This window comes from Myripristis murdjan, chromosome 4 (genome assembly GCF_902150065.1).
Source record: "Myripristis murdjan chromosome 4, fMyrMur1.1, whole genome shotgun sequence".
Taxonomy (NCBI): domain Eukaryota; kingdom Metazoa; phylum Chordata; class Actinopteri; order Holocentriformes; family Holocentridae; genus Myripristis; species Myripristis murdjan.
In genome coordinates, this window is record NC_043983.1 from 11,079,149 (window position 1) to 11,104,121 (window position 24,973).

The 24,973-nt window shown below is 40.5% G+C and overlaps 2 protein-coding genes across 2 annotated transcripts in view; one reads left to right on the forward strand and one right to left on the reverse strand.

The window, feature by feature from the left end:
- Positions 1 to 16,284, reverse strand: part of agbl4 (AGBL carboxypeptidase 4) — a 285,510-nt gene extending 269,226 nt beyond the window's left edge. The window contains exons 1-2 of the mRNA XM_030048927.1: positions 16,218 to 16,284; positions 14,535 to 14,657 (exon numbers count right to left, since the gene is read on the reverse strand). Of these exons, the coding sequence (XP_029904787.1) occupies positions 14,535 to 14,657; positions 16,218 to 16,263 (169 nt within the window). The 5' untranslated portion in view covers positions 16,264 to 16,284. The remainder of the gene's footprint in view (positions 1 to 14,534; positions 14,658 to 16,217) is intronic.
- A 3,789-nt stretch (positions 16,285 to 20,073) lies between these two features.
- The window catches only part of elavl4 (ELAV like neuron-specific RNA binding protein 4), a 78,539-nt gene continuing 73,639 nt past the window's right edge, over positions 20,074 to 24,973 (forward strand). The window contains exon 1 of the mRNA XM_030049546.1: positions 20,074 to 20,120. The gene's annotated coding sequence lies outside the window, so the exon portion shown is untranslated. The remainder of the gene's footprint in view (positions 20,121 to 24,973) is intronic.

Here is a 24,973-nt window from a genome sequence, read left to right on the forward strand (position 1 = left end):
CCCTATTGTTGACGATGAGTTCCTTTGTCTTGTTAATGTTTAAGAGCGGGGCACTCTCTTGACACCATGGTAATAGATTGTTGATGTTATTAATGTAGAAACTCTCTAGCTCACCATTGTCATGTCATCAGCATACTTAAAAAGACAAAATTTGCCATCATGAATCTGAATCATGAATCATTTATATGCATAGAAAAAGTGCAGGAGATAGAATGCAACTTTGGCGCACCTCAGTATTTAAAATGATTAAATCAGACAGAGAACCTTGTACAAAGGCTCTTTGGGGGCGGTCAGATAAAAAGTCTTTGATCCACAGTGCAAGGTGTCCAGTGTTATCAGTTTAAAAAGTTGATTTAATAAAATGTCAGTCCCGATTGTATTAAAAGCGGAACCAAAATCAATCAATAAAATTCTGGCATAAATTTCAGGCAGCTGGATGTGTTTGGTAACCATATGCAGTAGTGTTAATGTAGCATCCTCAGTGCCTCTCTATGCTTTATAGGCAAATTAGAGGTTGTCTAATGTGGGAAGATTTTAGATGCCCCAGTATTACTGTAGTCATTAGGTGAGGATGGGTGACTCTATCTAGGCACTGCAATGATTGTGGATCTCTTCCATGAGAGCGGCACAACATGTATATCAATCAGACCCTGAAACAATCTAGTAAAAACACCTTTCAGTTGATAAAAGGGCAGAGGGACCTTGGCAAAGGGACAACTGCCAAGATCGGCTTTTAGTTGTTCTATCTTGTTTTGTTTCTTCTTCTCCACACGTTCTCCCTCCTCTCTCTTCTCTTTTACTCCTCTTTATGCTCTCGCTATCTGCTTCCCGCCCTCCTTTCCTCTCTTCCTCAAGAGTAATCTTTCCAGTGGCTCCAGTGGTGGAGGAGAGTTTGGATATAAAAGCATGGGGAGCTGAGGGGTCCTTGGCAAGCCTAAGGCAAGGAGAAGGTCAACAGGCCCGCTAAGAAGGGCTGTTATCATCTTGGTAACATGTTATCGGAGAGCCTGCAGTAGTGCTTATTTACAGTTATTGCTCCCTCTGGGTGCACACTTCAGCGCCTAGGGCTGATTGCTCTGTAATGAGTTCAGGAACACAGGGAGCCAACGCGAGAAAAGAAGAGAAACAAGGGAGGCTGGAAATCACTGGCCAACAACCAATAGGTCAGCAAGAAAAAATCGAAGAAGAACAGAAAAAGCTATTCATTGGAAATGCAAGAGGGCCAGACAAAAAGCAAGTGAACTCCACTAGCCAAGACAGTTCTTCTCTCCAGTGCCTACACCTTGCCATTCGAGAGCAAACAAATCACCCCAATTGGAGAGGGTGGCAGCTCCTCAAATGAGGTACAACAAAGTTAATCCAGTACAGTTGTAAACGGCTCTTGACCTGCAGCGGGCTATATTGGTTGTAGAGAGGAACCACCACTGATTGCACAGCCTTAAAGCACTCCATTCCCATCTCTGATGTCCAGAATCCCCCTTGTACTTCGAGTGCCAGCAGTGCCTTTTCAGTATTTATTTGCTTGACCTGTCCAGCATTGTGTGTGCTAATCAGGCTGGCCCATATTTAACAGGCTGAAAGATGAAGTGGTGAGAGTGAATCCAGGAGTTGAGCAAGTCAAAAGAGAGTATGTCTGCAAATCCCAGGGTGGTTTTTCTTCCATCAGGAGCAACGCAGAGGAAATCTCTCATTGTGAAACAGCTTTTCAATCTGGGGAATTACACTAAGTGCTGCTACTGTCAATGCAATGCCAGCTTTACAGAAAGAGAAAAAAAGAAAATGAAAGAGCAGGAAAAAGGCAGTGCTGAATGCCATTCAAAACGCTTGGCAGAAGATCAAGGGGTTTTTGTGCAATCACTCTGCCAGGCACTGTACCCTAGCATGGTGCAATTTACTTAAGAGAAATTAAGCAACAGAGCAATAAATATATATGACAAAGTCACAAAGTACAAAGAAAAATATGATTTTTTTCTAGAATATACCATAAAAGCAAATCCATCCTATGACAAACTAATCCCTATTTATACCATCGGATATGGGAGATTAAGAGACATAATTTGGTAATTCAATTTAGAAACATAATTCATCAGCAAAGGGGAGCGCAGGCAGATTTTTGGGATGAAGTTTCTTCATCACGGCAGGCAGTTGCAGATGACGCCAAGTTAAAGATAAAGAGAAGATAAGTGAAAACATTTTTTATCCAAGAGAAACAAGTCCAATCCAGATATCCTTTAAAGCTGTGACAGGATTCACAGATCTACAGTTATCTCATGACTAATATCTACCCCTAAAGCCATAGAGGGATCAAATAGCCACATCATAAACTAGAATAAAGAACTTAAAATCCAGCTTCAAATTACATGTCCTGATAATTGTACCCTTGCAAAAAGAAACTAAATCTTCACTTACATGGCTCTATTTTTATGAGTCAAAGCTCAGATGCAGGTGGTGTCACCTCTCACTTGGGAATGACCAGCAGATATTTGGTAATTTTGGGACTGACAGGACTGGCTCAAGGTGCATCAGCAGTACAACTGAGAATATGTAGCACCCCAAATATGTCACCAAAGGCAGATCGTGGTCCATTTTTCAGATAATTTGAATTTTCTGGAGATGCCGGAAACATAGTCATTGTGTTTTCATCCCTAATGCTGTACATAAACAGTTTTATATTTGAAGAAAATGATTCCATGAATAGGAATAAGGGGTTATGGAAAATGGATGAATGAAAAGAAGAATGTGTACTGGTAGGAAACTAGAGCCCATAGGATGTTCTCCAATAAAATCCTCTGATCTTAATTTTGATTCTAAACCAGTACAGGTGGACATGCCTGTTTAGAAAAACAATTATCTGCATATATTACATACACACTGAGGCTACACAAGCATTTGTGTGGCTCTAAGAGCTACAATACACAGTATTTAAGTGCCACTGAAAACTAGAGCACATTCCAGCATGTTCAGTACTACATCTTATTTGAAACGTCCAAGGAAAGAATTCCTGATAACCAGCATTGGCCCCCAAGGAGTACATTTCAATATTGTTTACTTTGAGCAGTAGGCCTACAAGATAGCTGCCTGGATTCAGACCAAAATGTATTCCATCAAAATTCCACTCCTGTCAGTATTTCGCCCTTCACTTTATAAGCATATTCTGTACATGAATTTGTGATATCAAACAAACCCTGGCACATCAATGAAGCTCATCTCAGAGAGAGGTTTTCTAAATAAATCAGCAGAATAAACACAGGCAGCTTAAAAAACATGAACTGGTAAAGCGTTACAAATCCTCGCCATTTTCCCAAACTGCACCCTCTTGCCTGGGATGAAAAATGACACGTCTGCTCTGAAACTGTGTTTATGGCGTCAGGAATTGCTTGGAAATGAATTACTCCATCATTGGAGCCTTGTGCGCAAGCACCACTAGTGCAATGCAGAAATCTTGTTGCAGTCATTTTCACTTAGGACACGCTTGTATTGCTGAAAGATGCTGGAGGCAGGCCTAGAGCCAATGAATTGTGATGTTCCAAAGTATATTCTTTGGACTGGCAAAACACAAAATAGCCTAAAGCTGGAATTTCAAAACAACACCAAAGTTAACACTGTTTGTGTCACAACACATCTTTCAATAACAATGAACCAGCAATATTGTCAATTTTATGTTACAAATATGATGTTTTATTCATATTTTTAACCTTAACCTTTCAAAATCTCATAGTCACACCTTGTATAGGCTACAGTTGATAATCAAATCCTTTTAATTCCCAGAATTTCCAAAACAGCTTGCTGCTGCTAGCATTTGATGACATTTTGAGAAGATGAGGTGCTGGCTGGATCCTCCAATGTACTGTATGCCTTGTATCAGAGCCATCAACAATTAACTTACAAAACATTGAGGTTGTTTATACTACTCCTGGCAGAAGAGGCATCTTCAACCAGAGCAAACGAGCCCATGTGTTCGTTCACTGATTAGACAGGACCATGTGCAACAGGCTAGAATGTCAGACAGCATTATCGCTATGTTTCATTTGCTCTACGTTTCACACAACCCTCCTGATATCGCTTCCCACCACCCATGGCAAGACACCCTGGCAAGCCACTACAGAGTCATGTGATAAACTCAGAAGGTTGTTGTCTGCAAATATTATGGCTCTCAGATGGACAACCTTTCTGAGTGTTTGTTCTGCTTAGACATGCAAATGAGGACGAAGGAGGAACAAGGAAAATGTGGCCAAGAAGTGTGTATTAATTCGGTAAAGTTTCTGAGCATTTCAGAGATGAAAGACAAGTTGAGCTGATGATTGTTGGCAGTGTGGCTTAGCCTGGCTTAAACTGAAGAGATTCAGAGAACCACATGCCTGTTTACGCCTGGCACCACCCCTGTTGGGATGCTTCCCTCAGGGTCAAGCCAATATAACACATTCTAACTCACAAGACATGATATGGCACAAAGAGGGAAATAAAACTGACAAAATATGCCTGGGGAAAGCCAGAGATAGTAGACAACAGACATAAAAAACACAATAATAATAAAGAGTAATCTCTTATGGATACAAATGGCCAATAAATAGTATAAATCAAAAGGAATAGTCTTGCCAGAAGTCCCTAGACAACCCAAATTTATCTCCATACTGCTCCTGACTTAAAAGAAAGAGAAAGGAGGGAAAACTGCTAAAAGGAAAAACTGAAGAGGCCATTTAGTGATTTGGGCAGTGAAGCTTCTCTGCTGCCAAGGACATGTAAGAGAGACAGAGAGACTGGGAGTGCCTCTCAATACATCAGATGTCAGAAGCGCTCCCTCCCACTCAGACGAATGGATCTTCTTTTGGAAAGCCCATAAGCCCAGTGAGAGCAATCTAAGGTTGGAAGGCAAAAAAAAAAAAAAAATCTGAACGTCAAAACAGGGCTATTAAAAATTGCAAACTGCCAAATATTGATTAGATTTTTTATAAGCTGTGAGATCAGTGTTAAAAATGCTTGAAATTATGTTCATGTTCGGAAAAAGTTCAGGGTGAAACAAAAAAAAAAAGGCACAAAAAAAGAAAGTATTTTCATCCTTGGGATGCATCTCCTTGTGGGTTATTTTAATCACCTCAGCGTCTTGGAAGGAAACCAACAAAAGGACATCAGAGAGGGAGGCGAAGCAAGGCGAGGAGTTGTGTGCTGCAGCAAGCTCAGGCCTCTCCAAGCCACTCGTTCTGAGCATCTGGCTTGATTGTAAAAACGTTTCCCTCTTCTTTAATCAATGGAAACTAAACTATCCTGATTCATGGGCACTCTGGAGTATATAAATATCTTCTGACAAGCTTGACTGCATCCCCCCCACCACCTCCTCCAGATCACCAGCCACCCCTCCTCCCAACCCCCCAGTGTTCATAATATTCTTTCCTCTGTACTCCCTTCTCTCTGTTCCTCTGCCCCACCATCTCTATCTTGCTCTCTCTCCCTCTCTTGCTCTGTAAATTTTGCTTTGGCTCTGACTCTAATCAGTCATCCTTTAGATGGGCTCTGCAACTGCAACATGACAAACATTTCTCGGAGAAGATAAGGCCGGATAGATTCAGTACACTGCGCAGCGATGGAAAGGGAGGAAAAAGAAAATGAAAGGGGGAGAAAAAAGGAGAAGAGAAAAACAATGAAACCTTCATCAGTGGCGAGTGCTGGAGATATTTTCCCTCACGTTTATCCTCATTAGTTATCTTGCGGCATTTTGTTTTTATATTGTTTTTTTTTTTCTTTGTCTTGACAATTGAGAAAAGATTTCTTCATCTATTATCATTACTGTGGCGTGATTTAAAATTTGCAGAGCAAATCCATGCAGTGCTTCAGAGATTCCATAGATTCTATAATGTCATAGGTGGAAACATTAATTTTGCCCATAGAGAAAATATTATCATCAAGCATAGGCACAGGCATTGTCCTACTTTTGCCTTATCACACACGCGGATATTGTGGCCAGTAGCAAGTGTTTACTCGTTTAACTCACTAGTTTATAGAATTTCATAGGAAGATTACACTGTATAATCAATCACAGTCATACTAACAATACTGAATAATAACTACACAGAAAACATCAGAAATATCACTAATAAAAAATACAATGTAAAGAAGTCCGATACAGAATGAAAACAGGGAAACACAAGGCTGACAAAGGCAGCAATATGCACATAAAAGGAAAGTTAAGACAGTTGATGGAGAGTAAAAAGAGATGGCCTTCCTTCACCAGTTGTGGCTGTGATGTTGAGGCAAGTAGGTTATCTACATGGGCATATAGAAAAATGTTCCCCAGAACACCATGAATCAAGAAAAACAGCAACTGTTTAGATAAGATAAATAAGCATTCTTGAACTGTGAATCAGTGAAGACTGTTTGCCCTGATCTATGGTCATGCTGCACTATCACAATGTCCCCCCTTCTACATTTTTCTCCATGCTTATTTCATCCCTAATTCTCTCGCTTCACCAAGCTATGACAGGATACACAAGTCAAGCTGGCAACTCAACGAAACAAGAATGAGTTACAGAGGAAAATGTACAGCAGGGCACACAAATACAGGAGGAGGCCTGTGTAGATTAATACAAGATGCAGTATTTTGTCTGTATTCATTAAGCAGTGTTGCACCACAACAGCATGAAGAAATGTGAAATTAAAGTAAACATTATAACATAATCTTACTATTATCTAAAAATAAAAAAGTATAGTTTACTGTCATAGCAGTGATGACTAAATAAAGATTAAAATCATTTTTATTATTAGAACCTCAACTTGAGTCATAACTCGGACCAAACAGCGATAAACAATGCTAGATGTATACCACCTGAAACATATGCATATCTGCTCTCCAGCCTGCCACGCAAGTTTGACTAAATTGATTGAATTGATTGGAAAGTCAGATGAGTGTATGAGTTGTGCTGTAGGATAGGCTTATCAATGGACCCCATTAAACACTTGTCATCCCAAGGGGATTTCTTTGACCATGCAAGTCATTGTCAGCAGACAGCAGTCTGACTAATCAATGACTGCTTAATTACTTTTGCTGTACGGTCCAGAGGTGCAGTAAAACAATATGTCTACACTGTCAGTGTCTTCCTTTGTAGAGACAGGCAGTGCTTTAGTCAGCAATCTCGCTATACATTACGAGAACGGATTCAGAAAGGAATTTGGAATTCAGCTGAAAATGTGAACTGTTTGAGAGTATGACGAAACAAGTGTGACAAAACAAGATAAGAATGTCATTTGGATTTCATTCTACATAACAATTTGCTCTCTCTCTTATCATTTTCACGAATCTTTGTTTCTTGACACAATGCACAACAATAGAGCTAGGCTTAATGTTTACAGATTAACAAAATCCTCCATTCTCCAGTATGATTTTGCAACTCACATTGTCCTAAGTAGCATAAAAGATCATCTTAACAAGTAAAACTTTATTTGCATATGAGAGTTATTGAAAATGTGCATACTGCATCTTATATCACCCTGTCCAACATGGCCATAAGTAAGATTTTTAATGACGTCTTCAGGAAATGGTCATTAGGTTTCAGTTCTACCAAAGGCTGTGTGATGAAGGTCATTTTCACACTGTATATCTTAAAGCAAAGAGGGGAATAAGGCTTTTGGTGGTTTAGAATGACTCCCTGTGAGACGACCTGTTGGCTGAGACACCTATGAAAAGCTATAGGCTACCGCTGACTTAATCTGCATAGGGCTGACAACAAAGTGAATTACGCCTCATCTAAATGTAAATGAGGTGTTTTATACCTTTGACAAACAGCTTACATAACCACTGTCTATTTTAATAAACCAATTAGATTTTATTACATGGTATACTAAGGCAACAAAATAAAATCTGTGCTTTCAGAGAATGTACATGTAAAGCTGACAGCTGTCGACCAAAGGGAGGAAAAAAGGTGTTGGCCAGGCAGAAAACCTCATTGAGTTATATCTCTGCATATATTTAAAATGAAAATGTCTGTTTGAAATACCATGTTTCGGCTATTAAATCTGGTTTGATGAGTGTAAAAGGGACATATGTTGTCATGAAAGACACAGTCAATAGCTCTGAGAAATATACATGCCTGTGCTGCGTGTAATACATGTGGCAAGAGCCTATAGTATTCAATATTTCTCCAATTTCCTTCCTGTCATTGGCAATATGCATTGGAAACTTGAGATATCACAGATATCAGATTGAATGTATGAAAAACAACAGCTCATTTTATAAGCCTTAAATGATACTGCGGGTATGCATGCTATCCTGTTAAGCCTGAATTTGAGCACTATATCTACTGTAAACACAATATGATACACCTTGGTTTGGATGAATCTAAAAGAAGTAGACAAACATGAAGCAAAAGAAACAAAAGAGAAAGACTGTACTACTAAAAACAGAACATGAGCAGAATGTTTGCCAGTATTAAGCCAACCAAAAATAAATAAATAAATAAATAAAACACCAAAATAATGTAATCTGGTTAAAATTTCACAATAAAAATCTGCACTGATGAGCGTTGATGAAGTGTTGATTCATTTTCTGAGTAATACAAAGGACTTAAGTGATAATACTTAAAGACAAAATCAAATTGTTGTGTTTTATGCAAAGTTTATGTAATTATTCCTTTTACCAAAAGTGATTGTGACAAATTTTATTCCTTTATTTTAAGGGCAGAACTGACTCAAATCTGATATTATCCTCTCTCTGACTGGTGTGAAGGAGATGATTCACCCCTCCTACATTTCTGACACGGTAAGACACCTTAGCTTGGCACAGCTGGCACTTTGCTACACAGAGATCAAAAAATCACCACACTGCAGACATTATTCCTCCGACCGGAACAATATTTTATTGCACCTAAGAGCAGCTCATTAAAATACAGCTATCGGGAATGTTTCATTTGGCCCTCTGAGTACAACTACTAGGGAGCTCGATTGGCACTGATTCTAATAATAAAGATACTATCGGTTCATGTTTAGCAACCTTGTGACTTGATACTGTAGCGATTTTACTGCATAAAAAAAGGATTTGACACAAGTTGCATCCTCATTCTAAATTTTCTTGGACTCCGACAGCACCTATAAATTTCACTGCAACCCTCTTGGCTTGTGTTCCAAACGATATGCCATTAATCTTGGTTGGGCTCTGAATGAATCTCATGGCACCAATGCACAGTATTATTGCCCACTGAGCACACATTGCTATGAACTGGCATTGCTGTCCAAACATACAGTAGATGTACACCCAAGACCAGTGTGCATGAATGCGCTAAATGAATGGCATTCACTGAAAACGCTCATGGTTTTGGTGAATGGTGAACTGAACGTATCCATTTGCAATTAATGAACATGAACGTGTGCGAGTTAACGGCCCTCACACACTGTTTTACAGCACCCGAGGTTAAGGATTTATGGCAACCGGCATGGAGCATGACTAGTGCAAGTTCAGACAACGAAGCTACCATCATTACTGAAGTCATCACATGAATATCTGAATGAATTTTATGAACAAATCAGTACAGATTCCAATGGAAAAAAATCACACATTTTTTTACAACTTGGGCCCACCGATTCTAAAAAACAAGTCCGAACATCAGCCACATTGGCATCAAAACTGAAAAAACACATCAAGTTAAAGCAGTCTTGGGAAATATTTACAAGTCAGTGATGAGCACAAGAAATCATTAACAAACCATAAGACCACATGCCAACAGCCGCAAAGTTCCTCCACCCAAGTCCAGCTCACAGCATTTCGTAAAGGACTTCATCACCCAAGAACAAGTAGACAGACTTGTATTACATTGTGGGAGATCTCCAGCCTTCAAGCAAGGTCGAAAAGCCATCAAATTAGCTACTGGTTTACAGCCATCCAGCCATATGCCTTCAAGAAGGCAGGTATTGACTATAGAATAACTCATTGTAAAAATTTAAAAAAAAAAAAAAAAAAAACGTGAAATAGCCTAGTTGACATTTTTTAGTTTTAATCCGTGTGACCTGAACTTTGAGCTAGCTCTCATGAAGTGTGAAATTGCCAACGCTGCCCAAGACGCAATAAAATTACTGTTATTAAGCTGTCCATAATTTTGAGATTTTTGTAGGCCAATACTAGAATTTAAAGTTACTTTTTACAACACTAATAACTCAGACATTTTTTCCTGCAATCCATATTTAATTGGCATCAGCAGAAGGATAATATAGGTGAACTACTTAGTAGTATTGTCGGTAGTAATGGCAACTGCTAAATATGTAGGTTGAAAGATGTAAAAAGGTACCTGTAAGTACTTAAATCTGTAACTGAATGACTATATGCCATACCCTACACTGAAACACAGCTGCCCCAATGCTGGTTTTGTTTACAGTGTGATTTAATTAAGACAAAAAACACTGGAGAAACTACACCCTGTATTTTTAGCTATAATCAATAAGAAATGGTCAGAAAAAACGAAAGATAAGCGATGTTGAAAATAACTTGACTGATGGATTGATTTCAGTGCCATGTGTTCTGGCTCTCCAGTCCACATGGGCTTACGAGACACATTCATACATTAACTTGTAAAATGTATATGCATAGCAAAAATACTATTGAACACATTCGGGAATCTCATAAACAAGTCACATTTATCTGGAAAATATGAGAATAAACTGGAAATTTACCTAGTCAAATATATTGCTGACTGCACTTTTAAACAAGCAAGCAAAGAAGAGCAAAAAGCTCGGCCTATTTTGCATAAAGATGTTTGGACACGTGTTGTAAGAGAAATATACTGTAGAAGCAGATCATTTTTAAAGAGGGTTAAAAGAGCTAAAATCCAGTGGAAATGGCATTACGGCGAGGGAGAATCTAAATGTGAAAAAAGATTAACTTGAGTAAGCACTTTTGGAATGATTAGCCAACTATTATAGGTGGAAAATATTTGCTCGGTACCAGTTAGTCAGGCATACAGAGCAATAAACATCTGTTGTAAAACAAGTGCTTACTGTACAATTAAAACATCCTTCACACAAACAAATAATTCCTATTACCATATCAGAAAGCGGTATCAAGGCACATTTTTAAGTAAGAGACCAACAAAATCGGTGATGTTTTGTTGAAACAGCAACAGGGCATTAATTTGACATTAGTAGGCAAACATCAATTCATCTCCCATTCCAACTTTAGTAATGCATTTACTGGAAAGAGATTAATATCAATTCCATAAATCATTCAGGAGATGCATCCGGAGCCAGAGACACTGGTATGTTAGCTGATCTCACTGTGGGAGCTCAATACCCATTAATCAATGTCTGAGCTCCTCTGGCCATGTCATCTGGGAAAATAGGCCAATTTATAACAAGGGCAATCACCATTTTTATATCATTGATATCTCAGCATAATCCACCTAATATAACATGTTTACACATTTACCTACGGGCTCTATTGCTTAAGCACTCAACTTCACATGCAGTCTACCTTGTACAAAAACTGTAAAACTTAATGAGGTTCCTTATTTCCTTATTTATGTCTTTATATGGCCTTACAATATTAGGCTTTCTCTTGTGAATTCTAACAACAGGCGAATGACATACAGTACAGGCCAAAAGTTTGGACACACCTTCTCATTCAATGCGTTTTCTTTATTTTCATGACTATTTACATTGTAGATTCTCACTGAAGGAATCAAAACTATGAATGAACACATGTGGAGTTATGTACTTAACAAAAAAAGGTGAAATAACTGAAAACATGTTTTATATTCTAGTTTCTTCAAAATAGCCACCCTTTGCTCTGATTACTGCTTTGCAAACTCTTGGCATTCTCTCCATGAGCTTCAAGAGGTAGTCACCTGAAATGGTTTTCACTTCACAGGTGTGCCTTATCAGGGTTAATTAGTGGAATTTCTTGCTTTATCAATGGGGTTGGGACCATCAGTTGTGTTGTGCAGAAGTCAGGTTACTACACAGCCGACAGCCCTATTGGACAACTGTTAAAATTCATATTACCAATCAGCTAACTAAAGAAAAACGAGTGGCCATCATTACTTTAAGAAATGAAGGTCAGTCTGTCCGGAAAATTGCAAAAACTTTAAATGTGTCCCCAAGTGGAGTCGCAAAAACCATCAAGCGCTTTGGCACACATGAGGACCGACCCAGGAAAGGAAGACCAAGAGTCACCTCTGCTTCTGAGGACAAGTTCATCCGAGTCACCAGCCTCAGAAATCGCAAGTTAACAGCAGCTCAGATCAGAGACCAGATAAATGCCACACAGAGTTCTAGCAGCAGACCCATCTCTAGAACAACTGTTAAGAGGAGACTGCGCCAATCAGGCCTTTTAGTCAAATAGCTGATAAGAAACCACTGCTAAGGAGAGGCAACAAGCAGAAGAGATTTGTTTGGGCCAAGAAACACAAGCAATGGACATTAGACCAGTGGAAATCCGTGTTTTGGTCTGATGAGTCCAAATTTGAGATCTTTGGTTCCAATCGCCGTGTCTTTGTGAGACGCAGAAAAGGTGAACGGATGGATTCCACATGCCTGGTTCCCACTGTGAAGCATGGAGAAGGAGGTGTGATGGTGTGGGGGTGTTTTGCTGGTGACACTGTTGGGGATTTATTCAAAATTGAAGGCACACTGAACCAGCATGGCTACCACAGCATCCTGCAGCGACATGCCATCCCATCCGGTTTGCGTTTAGTTGGATGATCATTTATTTTTCAACAGGACAATGACCCCAAACACACCTCCAGGCTGTGTAAGGGCTATTTGACCAAGAAGGAGAGTGATGGAGTGCTGCGGCAGATGACCTGGCCTCCACAGTCACCAGACCTGAACCCAATCGAGATGGTTTGGGGTGAGCTGGACCGCAGAGTGAAGGCAAAGGGGCCAACAAGTGCTAAACACCTCTGGGAACTCCTTCAAAGCAGTAATCAGAGCAAAGGGTGGCTATTTTGAAGAAACTAGAATATAAAACATGTTTTCAGTTATTTCACCTTTTTTTGTTAAGTACATAACTCCACATGTGTTCATTCATAGTTTTGATTCCTTCAGTGAGATTCTACAATGTAAATAGTCATGAAAATAAAGAAAACGCATTGAATGAGAAGGTGTGTCCAAACTTTTGGCCTGTACTGTATATGTGTACTTAACCCTAGGATATGAGCATGTAGGATATGTGAAAAACTGACCTCAACCTTTTTGAACAAGTTTATTAGAAAGAGACAAAAACATATGAGAGAGCAGTTGGTCCAGGCAGAAATCCATATTTTTCAGTAATGTAGACGTGGAAACCCACTTCGGAGAACAACATTCAATGACAGCTGGCTCAAACATCAAAAAGGGAACAGGGTGAAGTTAAAGCTCATCTCAGTCTGCAGAACCCAAAATGGGCTTGTCTGTAGAAATATGAAATCTGAGTGCCATCTGAACCTAATCTCCACACAGAGATTCAGTCCCAGAGAGACCTGCTGATTCCCCGATTCACTCTGTCTACTTGTGTGCTTGCGCGTGTGTGTGTGTGTGTGTGTATGTCTGACCACTTGACCTTGTCAGCGGTGAAAAAGTACTTTATTTTCATTGCAGTGCCATTCAGCTGTCAGAAAAAGTGGCAAACAAAGGCCATTAACAAAGGACACTTCAACATATTAACTCTTTTTTATGCCTACCTTCAATAAAAAGAGATGGACAAGGTAACAGGGCAATCACTCACATAAAGGTATTGAATTTATTTCTTTATGTCTGTTGTGGCCTATATTATTTGCCCTTTAAAGCTGGGTTCCAAGAGACTATTACAGTTTGCTGAAAAATAACCTTCTATGATCATACTGTGGAATGGATAAAAACATATACTTCTATACTGTCCTTCATTAAGAAATGATGACACTGATTTCCTCATATTGTAAATGGAGGTACCTGCTTTTGTTAAGAGGACTAAATAATAATATAAATTTGGCATTTATTTTTATTTGACACACTATATTTAGGGCAGATAAACGTAATTTACCAGTGTTTTGGATGAGCAGATATAGTAGACCGGCAAGTCACCAATTTAATCATCAGTGAAGTAATGATAAAATGTATAGAAATAATAAAAATATGTGTTTTATTCCTCGCCAAAAGCTGGAAGGCATGGAATAGTGATTCAGCCTATAGGTAGTTCATGACAGCTTTTAGATTTATTGTTCTAAACACTCAAACAACACCGGCACATAGGAACTGACGCATTTCATGTTACTGGCAACCAAAACAGGGGTTTGTTTGAAACATCAAAGAACTTTTTTGACATCAATATAGCAAAAACTCATGCTTCAACAGCAATCTCAAGGAAAAAGATTTACAGTAATGGCCACATGGTTTGATTGTTGAGGGTTGTTCAAAAAGACATCAGCAATGACTGCTTGGCACCAAAGATGTCTTCAAAAGTAAAGACAGAATTTAAAACAAACATTCAGATTAGTGCTTAAATTTGTCAAAACCTTTGTACAGTGTATAATCTGTCATCGTTTTTTTTTTTTTTCTGTTTTGTTGTTTGTTTTGTTTTGTTTTGTTTTGTTCATTTATGTACTCACCACTCTCAAAGCAGGCATCAAATACGAGGTGTCCTTTGCGCTGAGTTCCTGAATACCCTGGAGGGGTCACCATCAACTTGTTCACATTCCCCACCAAGGCATCCTCTCCCCCAGCTTCACTGCCTGGAGAGCAAATGAAATGTAGGAGAATGAGTTGATTGTCACTCTATCCATATTTGCTACTGTTTAAATGTCTTACACAATGTTATCATACTTCAGTATTGCAGTAATGAAAAACTGACAGCTACAGTAAGCTTGTAGGCAATATATGAGTGAGTTAACCATCTAGACTAATGCCTACATTCTAGTCCTTTTTAAATTAAGCAACACATTTTTACCACATAGGGCCATATTAGTGCCACCAGAGCACATGCAGATAAGCACACACTGCGACTGACAGCAAATGTTAGTAACACATCAATTTAACTGAACAAAATTAATCCTGTTTTTACCACTTACATGACACTCCCTGGAAACAGTGTATCAGCTGATCTGTGCAACATGTCTTTTGTAATATTTTAATAATAAACAAAATATTTAATCTACAATAGGCCACAAACAACAGGGGAAAAGCTAAATTTAGGAAAAGTTAAAAAAAAAAAAAAAAAGAATAAAGCATATGCAATGGGTTGATATAAAACTTTATTTTCATATTTGCAGAAAAAATTACATATAGAAATATATATATATATATATGCTCATGGAAACACCAAATTCACACAATGCCAGGCATAATGGTTCATCAAAAAAAAAAAATGTCCTTGACTGTATTGTTGCGGTGATTTTGATCATGATATTGTGTGTGCAAAGCCAGTAATTTAAAATCTGATTATTAGAAGTTCATGTTTAGCTTAACACATCTAGAGCAACTGTGGAAAAAAAATAAATAATGGAGCCCCCTGGTTTTTGCAACAAGATTAGCTTTTCATAAATCACAACTCGGGTGTGTATTTGGACTTTTGCCAGCGCTGTTATTAGCCCATTAGCACCTTTAATTGCAGGCACACTCGCTGGCATTTCGCAGCACTGATATGCAGTTTGACAGTGTATCTTTCAACCGAATGAACAGCATCCCGTCTCTTAACACTTAATACAAGACAGGAGAGCAATGACAGTAGCGTTAATTGTTGTTACCCATCCTAGGAACGAAAGCGTCACAGACATCCAACCTGCCCCGACAGGTCCGTCAACATTACTTGAGGTGAGCAGCGGGCTGAGTCAAAACTTCTGCTACTTCCTACAGATACCTGTTTAGTTGACTAGTTAACGTTATGTAGACTCGGAGCTACCTTTGGCTAATCCTCAGCAGCTAGCTAACAGTTACCTTTAGCTCTACAGCTCCACTATCTCTCTCTTTTACGGTTACAGTAAGTAGCCTTAGCTGGTGGGCTGACCAGGAAACATGACAGCAGGTACCTAAGCCCACCAGTCTGCGCAAGATTCTTTGGTTGGCTAAACGGTAGCAGCAAGGCTAGCTTTGAACAACCTGGTGACAGGACTCTTGTTTACATCCATGCACCTGCTAGCTAGCAGGTTAGCTCACTTCAGCGTTAGCGTCGAAATGCAGAAACACGACATTACGGAGACATGCGCGGGCTACGTGTGTGACAAGCAGACACCATGCGCTTCCCTGTGCATGTCGAGAATGAGAGAGGAAGCCAGCTAATGCTCATGTTTACACACCAGTCTCGACGTCTCTAATAATATTCTCCTCCATCTTCCTTTCCATTCTTGCTCAGAGGAGCCGACGCTGGCTCGGTGTTGCCACGGCAACCCAGCAGAAGGAGGAGGGAGAGGAGGCGCGCGCTCCTCCTGACATGCTGGCATCTCTGTCAGAGCATCTCTGCAGGCACACACACAACACAAATCATCGTATAGGTACAGTAAGATGAGTCAAATTCAAATGTAATGCACTAACTTACTACAGTAGTAATAAATAAGCAACATCTCTTAAATGTAATTTGATGAGTCATTAACGGCATAAAAACGCAGAATTCCCCAAAAATATTACTGCAAAGTTATTACAGCATGTGTCAAGGCTTGAGTCTCAGAAATGTGAATCCAACACATTATATAAATCTAAGTCAAGTTTCAAATACAGTTGTCAAAGAGTGTCTCAGGTCACCTTGAGCCATGGGGCTGAAATACAATGCCTAGTTCTGATCATGAAAAATACATATTTCTTCAAATATTGTTACAATGTCTCCATGTGTTTATAATAATATATGCAGTGAATATTTGAACACAATGTTCATGTTTTATGCTGTGCAATGTCATATACAGCAGTCATTAATTTTCAGATATTCTAAAGGCCACAGTTCCCTAGAAATTGCTACCAGTACACTGCCTTTATTGTTTGAAACCAGTACAATGTAGATGCCTGTTTCATGGCAGCTATACGTGCAATTTTAAAGGTGTTTTCAGAGAAAAAAAAAAAAAGCCTATCACTGCAGGCAGCAGACAGAGCTTCTGAATTATCCTGCAGATTGATTAAAGCTGGAGGATTTCTAGACAATTGGAGCATAGATGTCATCAAGGCCAATCAAGCCTGGCCCTATTCCTTTCCCATTACAACCGCTGCACCTGATTAAGTACATCAAATGAGCAGCCGCACAACTCCTGGAGCAAGAGGCATACAGGCTGCTGCTAATTTTCAGGTTATAAGCTGTGTGTAACAGGAGCAAATGAATAAGACCAGGGAGAGGGCAATGATTTTTCTCTGTGTGTGATCTGTATTTGATGGCAAGCATCAACAGGCCACTGAGTAGGTAGGTTGGCCTGATTATTTCTCAGATGACAGGAAGAGAATACTGTGCTGCTGTGTAATATTTCGTTAAAATTGAAAATTGAATAGCCGTCCTTCATGCTATGTCATTCCTTTAACACTGCCCCAATTAAAGAGCTCCATGGTGGTACAATCATTCATTTTCAAGGGGGAGATTGAAATTGAATTATGGAGCATGAGAAGAATGAATTGGATACGCTACATGTTTCCCTTGTTTCTCGGCTCTTATCTAATAGAGAGAATGTGTAGGCGTTGTTGAATCTACTTCAAGATTCTGTCTTTGTACCTGTCAGTGTGCGGGGACTTGAGATTTGCGACTCGACTTCATGTCTGAAATTGAAACTTGAAACTCAGTCTGTGAAAGAGAAAACTTAAGAGAGTTATTTTGTGATATTACGACTAGAGAAAAATTTGTCAGCATTCGTTACAGTATAAGGCATACAAAGTCAATCATGTTTTGTATATTTTAATGAATCCTCAACAGTAATTGGATCCGGGGGAACCTTTTACAATAAGATATTTAAATACAACATTTAGCAATTAGATCTGATGTGGCTTGGCTTGCATTTCACTTGTAACTTAACAGGCATGGTGTGCTATATTGGTACTTGGGACTTTACATCAGACTTGGACCTTATGACTTGTGCCTATGGTACTTTGATGATGTCAAAATATAGGAGTTTATTACTGACAAGTGTTGAGTTGCATGGGATGGTTTACTCTACAGTAGGTCTTTCCAAACATCATATTCTACAGTAAAACGGGGTGTGTCTGTGGAACATGTTTGAAGTAGATGAAAAAATAGAATCACTTTCACCAGTGACCCCATACCTTGTCTTCACAAGTTACGATTTCTACATGCATGCAGCATGTTTCTTGTCATGATGTCTGCAGGCTGCAGAAGTGATTTAACGAACAGATCTATCAATGGAAAACAGGAGAACATAAAAGAATAGTGCAATCCACATCATGGTCACTCAAATTTTAATTACCTCTCAGGAGAGTGTACTCTTATTTTCTTATAAAACACTTTTGACCTCTGATGATTTTTGAACACATGAATATGCTTCACATGTAGACATCCCTGTCATGGTTAAATACAGTATCTGCAGTAACTTTAGAAATTATGGCTATTTTAAGTATGGGTTGGTAGTGACTGGAGGACACAGCACCAACAATTCCTCGCAGAATATGACAGAAACCCCTTGGGGGAAAAAAGTAGCTACAGCATGGCAAAGATATTTTCAAACCTTCCTTTTAACTGTTTCAGAAAGATTCTCTGTCTATTAAACTGTAAAATGATCAAAAAAGTTGGTGGTAGTAGGTACCACAACCGTGGAAAAAAAAGGAAAAAAAAACTGTCATAGAAATGTCTTTGTTTGCTTGCCAGGAATGCAGCTAGATATGTTTGTCTGTCTGTGTGTAGGGGGGTGGCTCATGTGTGCGTGGATGGTGGCGTTTGTGGTTGCGCGAATGTATGTGTTTGTATTTCTGTGAGTACAGGGAAACCCTTTTTACTCTAGCCTTCTAAGGACTTCCACATGTAAAATCAATCTTCACTGAAGGAGGAAGTCATGCAAAAATCAGAAGACAGGGTGCAAGCAGCGGGGAGTTAGGGATGGGTGGAGGGGCGCAGGAGAGGGATGCAGAGACCAGGCAGCAGGACACAGAGAATCACTATGGTGACAGCAATCAGGGGGCTCTGGGGAGTGAGGGAGGGTCAGAGAGGAAAGCTTGAGAGGCAGCTGACTGAGGAATCAGCCCTCACTCTGGATGATTCAACTGACAGCTCCCCCCCAGGGCTCTGCCGGACCAGCCATCCCCAGAGAGGAAGGGCTTTACAGAACAGGGATGTGGCTAGCAGCCCATTTGTGAGGGGGAAAAAATGAAAATGGAATTAAAGCCAAAACAGCATACAACAATGAAACATAATAACAGTGATTATCCAAAGTAACACAATTATATTTATGATAATATCCCTACATATTGCACTGTTGTGGAAAATGTAAAAGAAAAGATATACTCCTTTAAAACAAGCTTTAATATCCAGTAACTGCATAATCTCCTTGTCTACTTTCTTACATAAACATACATTAAAATAAACTACAGGTTTGCTAACACTTCCTCTTTGCTTTGTGCTTTCCCCTTTCTCCCCTCTCTCATCCCTCCCCACCTACCCTACTGCCTCTCTATCTCTCTATCCTTCTCTGCCTCTCCACTGTGCTGGACAAGGTCCACCTCAGCAGATGGTCCAGTGTCAATAGGCTGCTAATAACTGGCCACTCTCCCCGCGCTGGTCCAAGGGAGGAAAAAGCACATTCAAAGCACTGGGAACAAAACCCTAGCCATACTGTTGGAGCTACCAGTAACACAACACCGTAAGCTTTGCATTAGTTAAGATGTCGGAATCACAAATCAGTCTCTCTGAGACTCCATTGTGCTCATAAACAAAACAAAACAAAACAAAAAAAAATCCACTGTTATTTTTCTGAAAATGAGTGAGCAATTTGACCTACGGCATCATGGACCGATCCAGATTCAGTACATACTGGGAGTCATTACTCTGATGTTACTGATTGAAAGGAAGAATGTAGTGAATCGTGCCTTTGACATAAACATCCCTAACCTTTTGCCTGTTTATCCCTTTTCTCAGTCAGGATCTCCTGCCATGCTTGTGACTGGCTGCTTCGTCATCTCGGTGCCACACCCTGCTGTGACTGCTGAGGAAAAGGACAACCACCTGACCTTGGTGCTCACATCAGCCCAGCCCTCACGTTTCCTCTGCCAACTATCACCGAGAGGTACCCTTCATTTCCAGGCTCTTGAGGTCTCTCTGCGCTGTTTAGGTTTAACCACATTTTATAACTTTGCGTGTATCTATCGCAGACACATCCCAGGCGATGCTGCATGCATTGCCTTTCTGAAAGTCCAGTTGAATCCACAACCTGATTCTGTAAGAGCCATAATTAGATAACAGAGCCATACAGAATTAGTCCCCTCACCCCTACCCAATCCTTTTATCCCAGCTGTGTGTTTGATCTCATTGCCCAGTCAGAGAATGGATGCTACTATAAGTGTTCCTTAATTGTTTATAACTGTGTCTTATATACGTAGACACACATGAAAGGCAGAGGAGAGAGGAAAATCTAAAACATAGGAGTGTCAGAATGGAAGGGATGTGGCGGTGATGGTGTCGCTGCTGCTAGAACAGTCTTCCCACCTTGTGGTAGCACAGTGAACTGTAGCTGCATCAATGCGTGAGCGACGGAGTAAGGGGGGAGAGAGAGAGTGAGAGAGAGAGAGAGAGATGCAGTGAGAGATGGAATGAGAGAGAGAGAGAGAGGAAGGGAGAGCAAAAGAGAGAGCCAGAGGGAGTGATAGAGAAAGAGAGAGAGAGAGAGAGAGAGAGCAAAAGGGAGGGGAGTTTAAACTAAGAGCTATGTTTTGGGACAGGCTAATCTGCCAGCGAGCAGTGTGAGGATCGGAGCGTATTGTGTGAGCCAGTGTGCGGGGAACAGATAAGGGAGCCAGCCAGCCCGCCAGCCCGACCCACCGACCGACCGACCGCCTGACTGCCTGTTTTAATGTGCTGACTCTGGGGAGATTTAAAAAAAACCAACAACAACATATTGACTCCTCAGACGTGTGCGGAGACCCCGGGCACAAACGCCACCACTACAGCCACAGCCAACAGAGGTGCATCACCAGACAGGGGACAGAGATAAAAAAGAGAGAGAGAGAGGACTGAAAAATCACCAACACCAAAATCTAACAATTAAAGAGGATTTTTTTATCCCCCTATTTTTTTCAATTGATTTTTTCTTTCTTTCTTTTTGGTGTTCCTGGGACTGACTCCCAACTGCAAAAAGAGAAAGGGAGGAAAGAACTGAAGGGGAGACTCTGGTAGAAAATCTGAAAAGAGAAAAAAAAAGGACAGAAAGAAAAAGCACTGAACCTGAAGATGTTCGAAATAAGCCGAACACTCAACGCCGCTTTGTTGAGCAACGAGGTAAAGAGATTTGGATTTGTTAATTCTCCTCACCCTCACCTGTGTATGTCTGCTGCCAACCATTCTGTGTCATGTGTGTGTTCTCGTGTGTCCGTGCGTGTGAGTGTCTGTGCATTTTCTGTATGCTCATAGCCAGAAGACAGAGGGCATGATTGATAGCAGCAACGGTTTAGTATATTACCCCGACACGATGGTCGGTATGGAGAAAATAAAAGGACTGCCATGCTTCTCTCACTCATCCTGGCTTGTAGTAACAAATGGAAGAGCTGTAGGACTCAGACTGTTCCAATGTGACACCCACTACTTTATGTCCCCCTTTTCTAAGAAAACCAAGGTAGCTATCAAACCTAGGCTTGCTTGTGAAATTGCCCACCCGGGGCTAAAATTGTATGTGTGCCTACATGTGCACATATGTCTGTAAGCGTGTGTGAGTGTATGTGTGATTGTGAGCGCGTATGCGTGTGTTCACACAGCATTTGTGTGAGAGCATAGTGTTCTGTAATCCCCCTCTACCTCCTCTTTCTTCCTGTTTCCCCCCCACTCCCTCTTCTGTCCTTTACCATTCTCTCTGTCCTTCCTACCTGCTGTTATCTGTTCTCCTTCCCTTCCCTTCTCTCCCCCCTCCCACCCCACCCCCCCACCCCCCTCCCCAACCTCCCCCTTCTCTCTCTCTTTCTCTCTCTCTCCCTCTCTCTCTCTCTCGTCCCCTCTCCTCCTGTGTCTGTGTATGAGTGTGTGTGTTCTGTGAGCAGCATCTCAAGATGATGGCGAGGTACGGGCAGCTCTCGGGACTAGCAGCCAGTGGCGCGGGCTCCGTCCCCGAGACACACTCGCCGCTATTTCCCAGGGATCTCCTGTCATCGCCAGCCCAGATGGGCTACAGGTCACCCCTGGTAAGAGGATAGACAGACCAATATATCTCCATCTCTTTAATGAACACACAGGCGAGCGTAATACCAAGTAGGGAAGCAGGGAGTAAAAGAGAGAGGGAGTTGATGTGTGTGTGTGTGTGTGTGTGTGTTTGTGGGTGTGTGTGTTTGTGGGTGTGTGTGAGGAAAAGTGCAAAAGGGCAGAAAGAGAGCAAATCAATTGTGGGATCCTGCCTGTATCCCCAGTGGATTGTATTAGTAAATATTTACATTGTTATGTTTGTTCAATTACGGCCGCCTACTCTGTCTTTAGCCTCTGCCAGTCAGTCTGTTATCATGGGAATTAGAGGTGTTTGTGTGTGTGTGTTTGTGTGCGTGTGTGCGTGCATGCGTGTGTGTGTGTGTTTGTGTGGGTAACAATTTTACGTTCAGTATATTTTGTGCAGTTTGATGATGCCTGCAGGATTTGCGTTTGGAGTTTGTATTTGCCTCATGATGATGAATTTATTTTCAAGGTAAATTAGAAAACGGACATTAGCAGCAGTTTTAGCAGTATGAAACTTGTGAAAATATTTGCCAGTGTAAGCCAGAAAAACTTGATTTTTATTTTCACTACTATTAGGTAATTTAACAGTTGTACAAGAAGACACATTTCAAATGGAATTTGATGTTAATCGTCAGCTCAGTAATAACAAAACCAACATACTTGAGTCATTTAGGCCGAATCAGCCAAGAAAGCAGGGACGCTGTATGTAGATGGGATATTTTGCAGTGAAGTCAACATTACACTGCCATTTACATAGGAAAGATTAGTTCAAGGGGAAGGGAAGGAGAGAGAAAAAGGGGCATGAGAAAACCCTGAGCGTTTAGGCAAAAGCGTTGTGAGAAAATCCCTGACTCGCCGCATTAAAGCGACATGAAGCTGTGGGTGTCTAATCCGCTGTGGGCTCTTCATTGGTTCGGCTCCCCTTCAAACTGGCTCAGATCCACACCCCAGAGCCTCCCGGAAGCCTTCACAAACCACTGTCATGCTGCTGACTGTACCCAGGGGTTTCCGTCGACTGTATGCAAATGCAAGGGGGGGATAAGGGGTAAAATACGTCCGTGAGGAGTTGGGCTTCAAAAACGTTTTTTTCAGTTTTGCTTTGAATTCTTACAAGAGTTCAAAGACGTCTGTCCAATGTTTTGTTGTGATTATACGCCACACAAAATTACTGTATTTCCCATTGCCCATTTGTAGACTCAGAATATTGTTATCTGCCTTTTGCATAAAGCTGCTGGACCACAAATTATTCGCTGAAACTCGTTGTAGCAATTAGCTGAATTTGTTATATAAATGTGATTGATGCCATGTCGACATGTTTTAGTGTATCTTATCAGCGGTGATAAGATTGAAACGCGGAATTTCTTGTGTTTGACTTGTCGATTGCAGGATTGCATATGATAATCACAAGACAGAGTTACAGAATTACAGCAAATTTATATATGAATATTAAGCAAAACAAAATCTTGAGCACTGTCTGTAAAAATCTAATAGGATTCAAAACATAACTATGAATAACTTTACCACCCTGTGACAATGGGGTCCTCATAATACACAATGCAAGCAGAACAATTTATTATTTTGGTTATTTTGTTTTGTGGTTTTGCACATTTGTAGGGAAAATATACAGCTGGTGATGAGGCGTGTCCCTGTGTGTGTGTGTGTGCGTATGTGTATGTGCGTGTGTGTGTGTGTGTGTGTGTGTGTGTGTGCGCACGCGTATGTGTGTGAGTGTGTGTGTGAGTGTGTGTGTGTGTGTGTGTGTGTGTGTGTGTGTGTGATTACCCTGGTTAAAACAGACCATCGTTATGGTGATTAATGGTGCCTTCATTAAGCACAGCGAGATCATTTGCATACATTAGATAAATGTGCTGGAAGATTCTAGTGGTTTTAGTGTGTAAAGCCTCGAAAGCAGCATCACATTTTTTACTTTAGTGATTTCTGAGTCAAACACAATTGTAAAATGAAAGCAAAACATTTGCTGTCTTGCTTCCATGAATGTGTATCTATCAAAAATTGTGTAAATATTTCACCAAACATATGGTTATTCTATCTCTGCCTACTGAATATCAATACAAATCAGAATAATGCATCTATATTGTACAATTTCCATTTAAAATACAGCTGAAATAAATCAGCTGTTTGAACAGGCACCAGATTAATGACATCTTTGCTGAATGATGGAACACTGCATAAATAAATGAATAAATAGCTAAATGGTTTCATCCTCCAACACTGTACCCGCCTGCAGCTAAGTCTACCCCAACTTCCCCTGGCAATACTGTGTGTTTACTGAGTTTTTGTGTTTGCGTGCGCACACAGTGTGTTTTTGTCTCTGTGCACGTGTCTGCTTGTTGCGTGCGTGCTCCCATTTGTGCGTCTTGTGTTTGTAGCTGCAGGACAGTGTATTTAAATGAGCATTCAAACAATTATTAGGTAAATAGTGAACTCTGTCAGGACCCAGGCACAACGGGGAGACATTCAGCATGCGGTGACTGAGGTTTGAACTGATTTTGCTTTGTTCAAAATGAGCATCCGCAGTGTCAGGACAAGCAGCAGCAAAAAGGACGACCAGGAGATCTCAGCTGTGTCACCTCAGATAGAGAGGGCAAAATTAAAAGAACTCGCGAGCCAGCCGAAATTGCAAATGATTTCCTAATTCTGTCACTGAGATGTAATTTTCAAAAGCCCGAATCTAAGAACCTGCAGTGCGCCGTGCTGCAGAGCTGAATG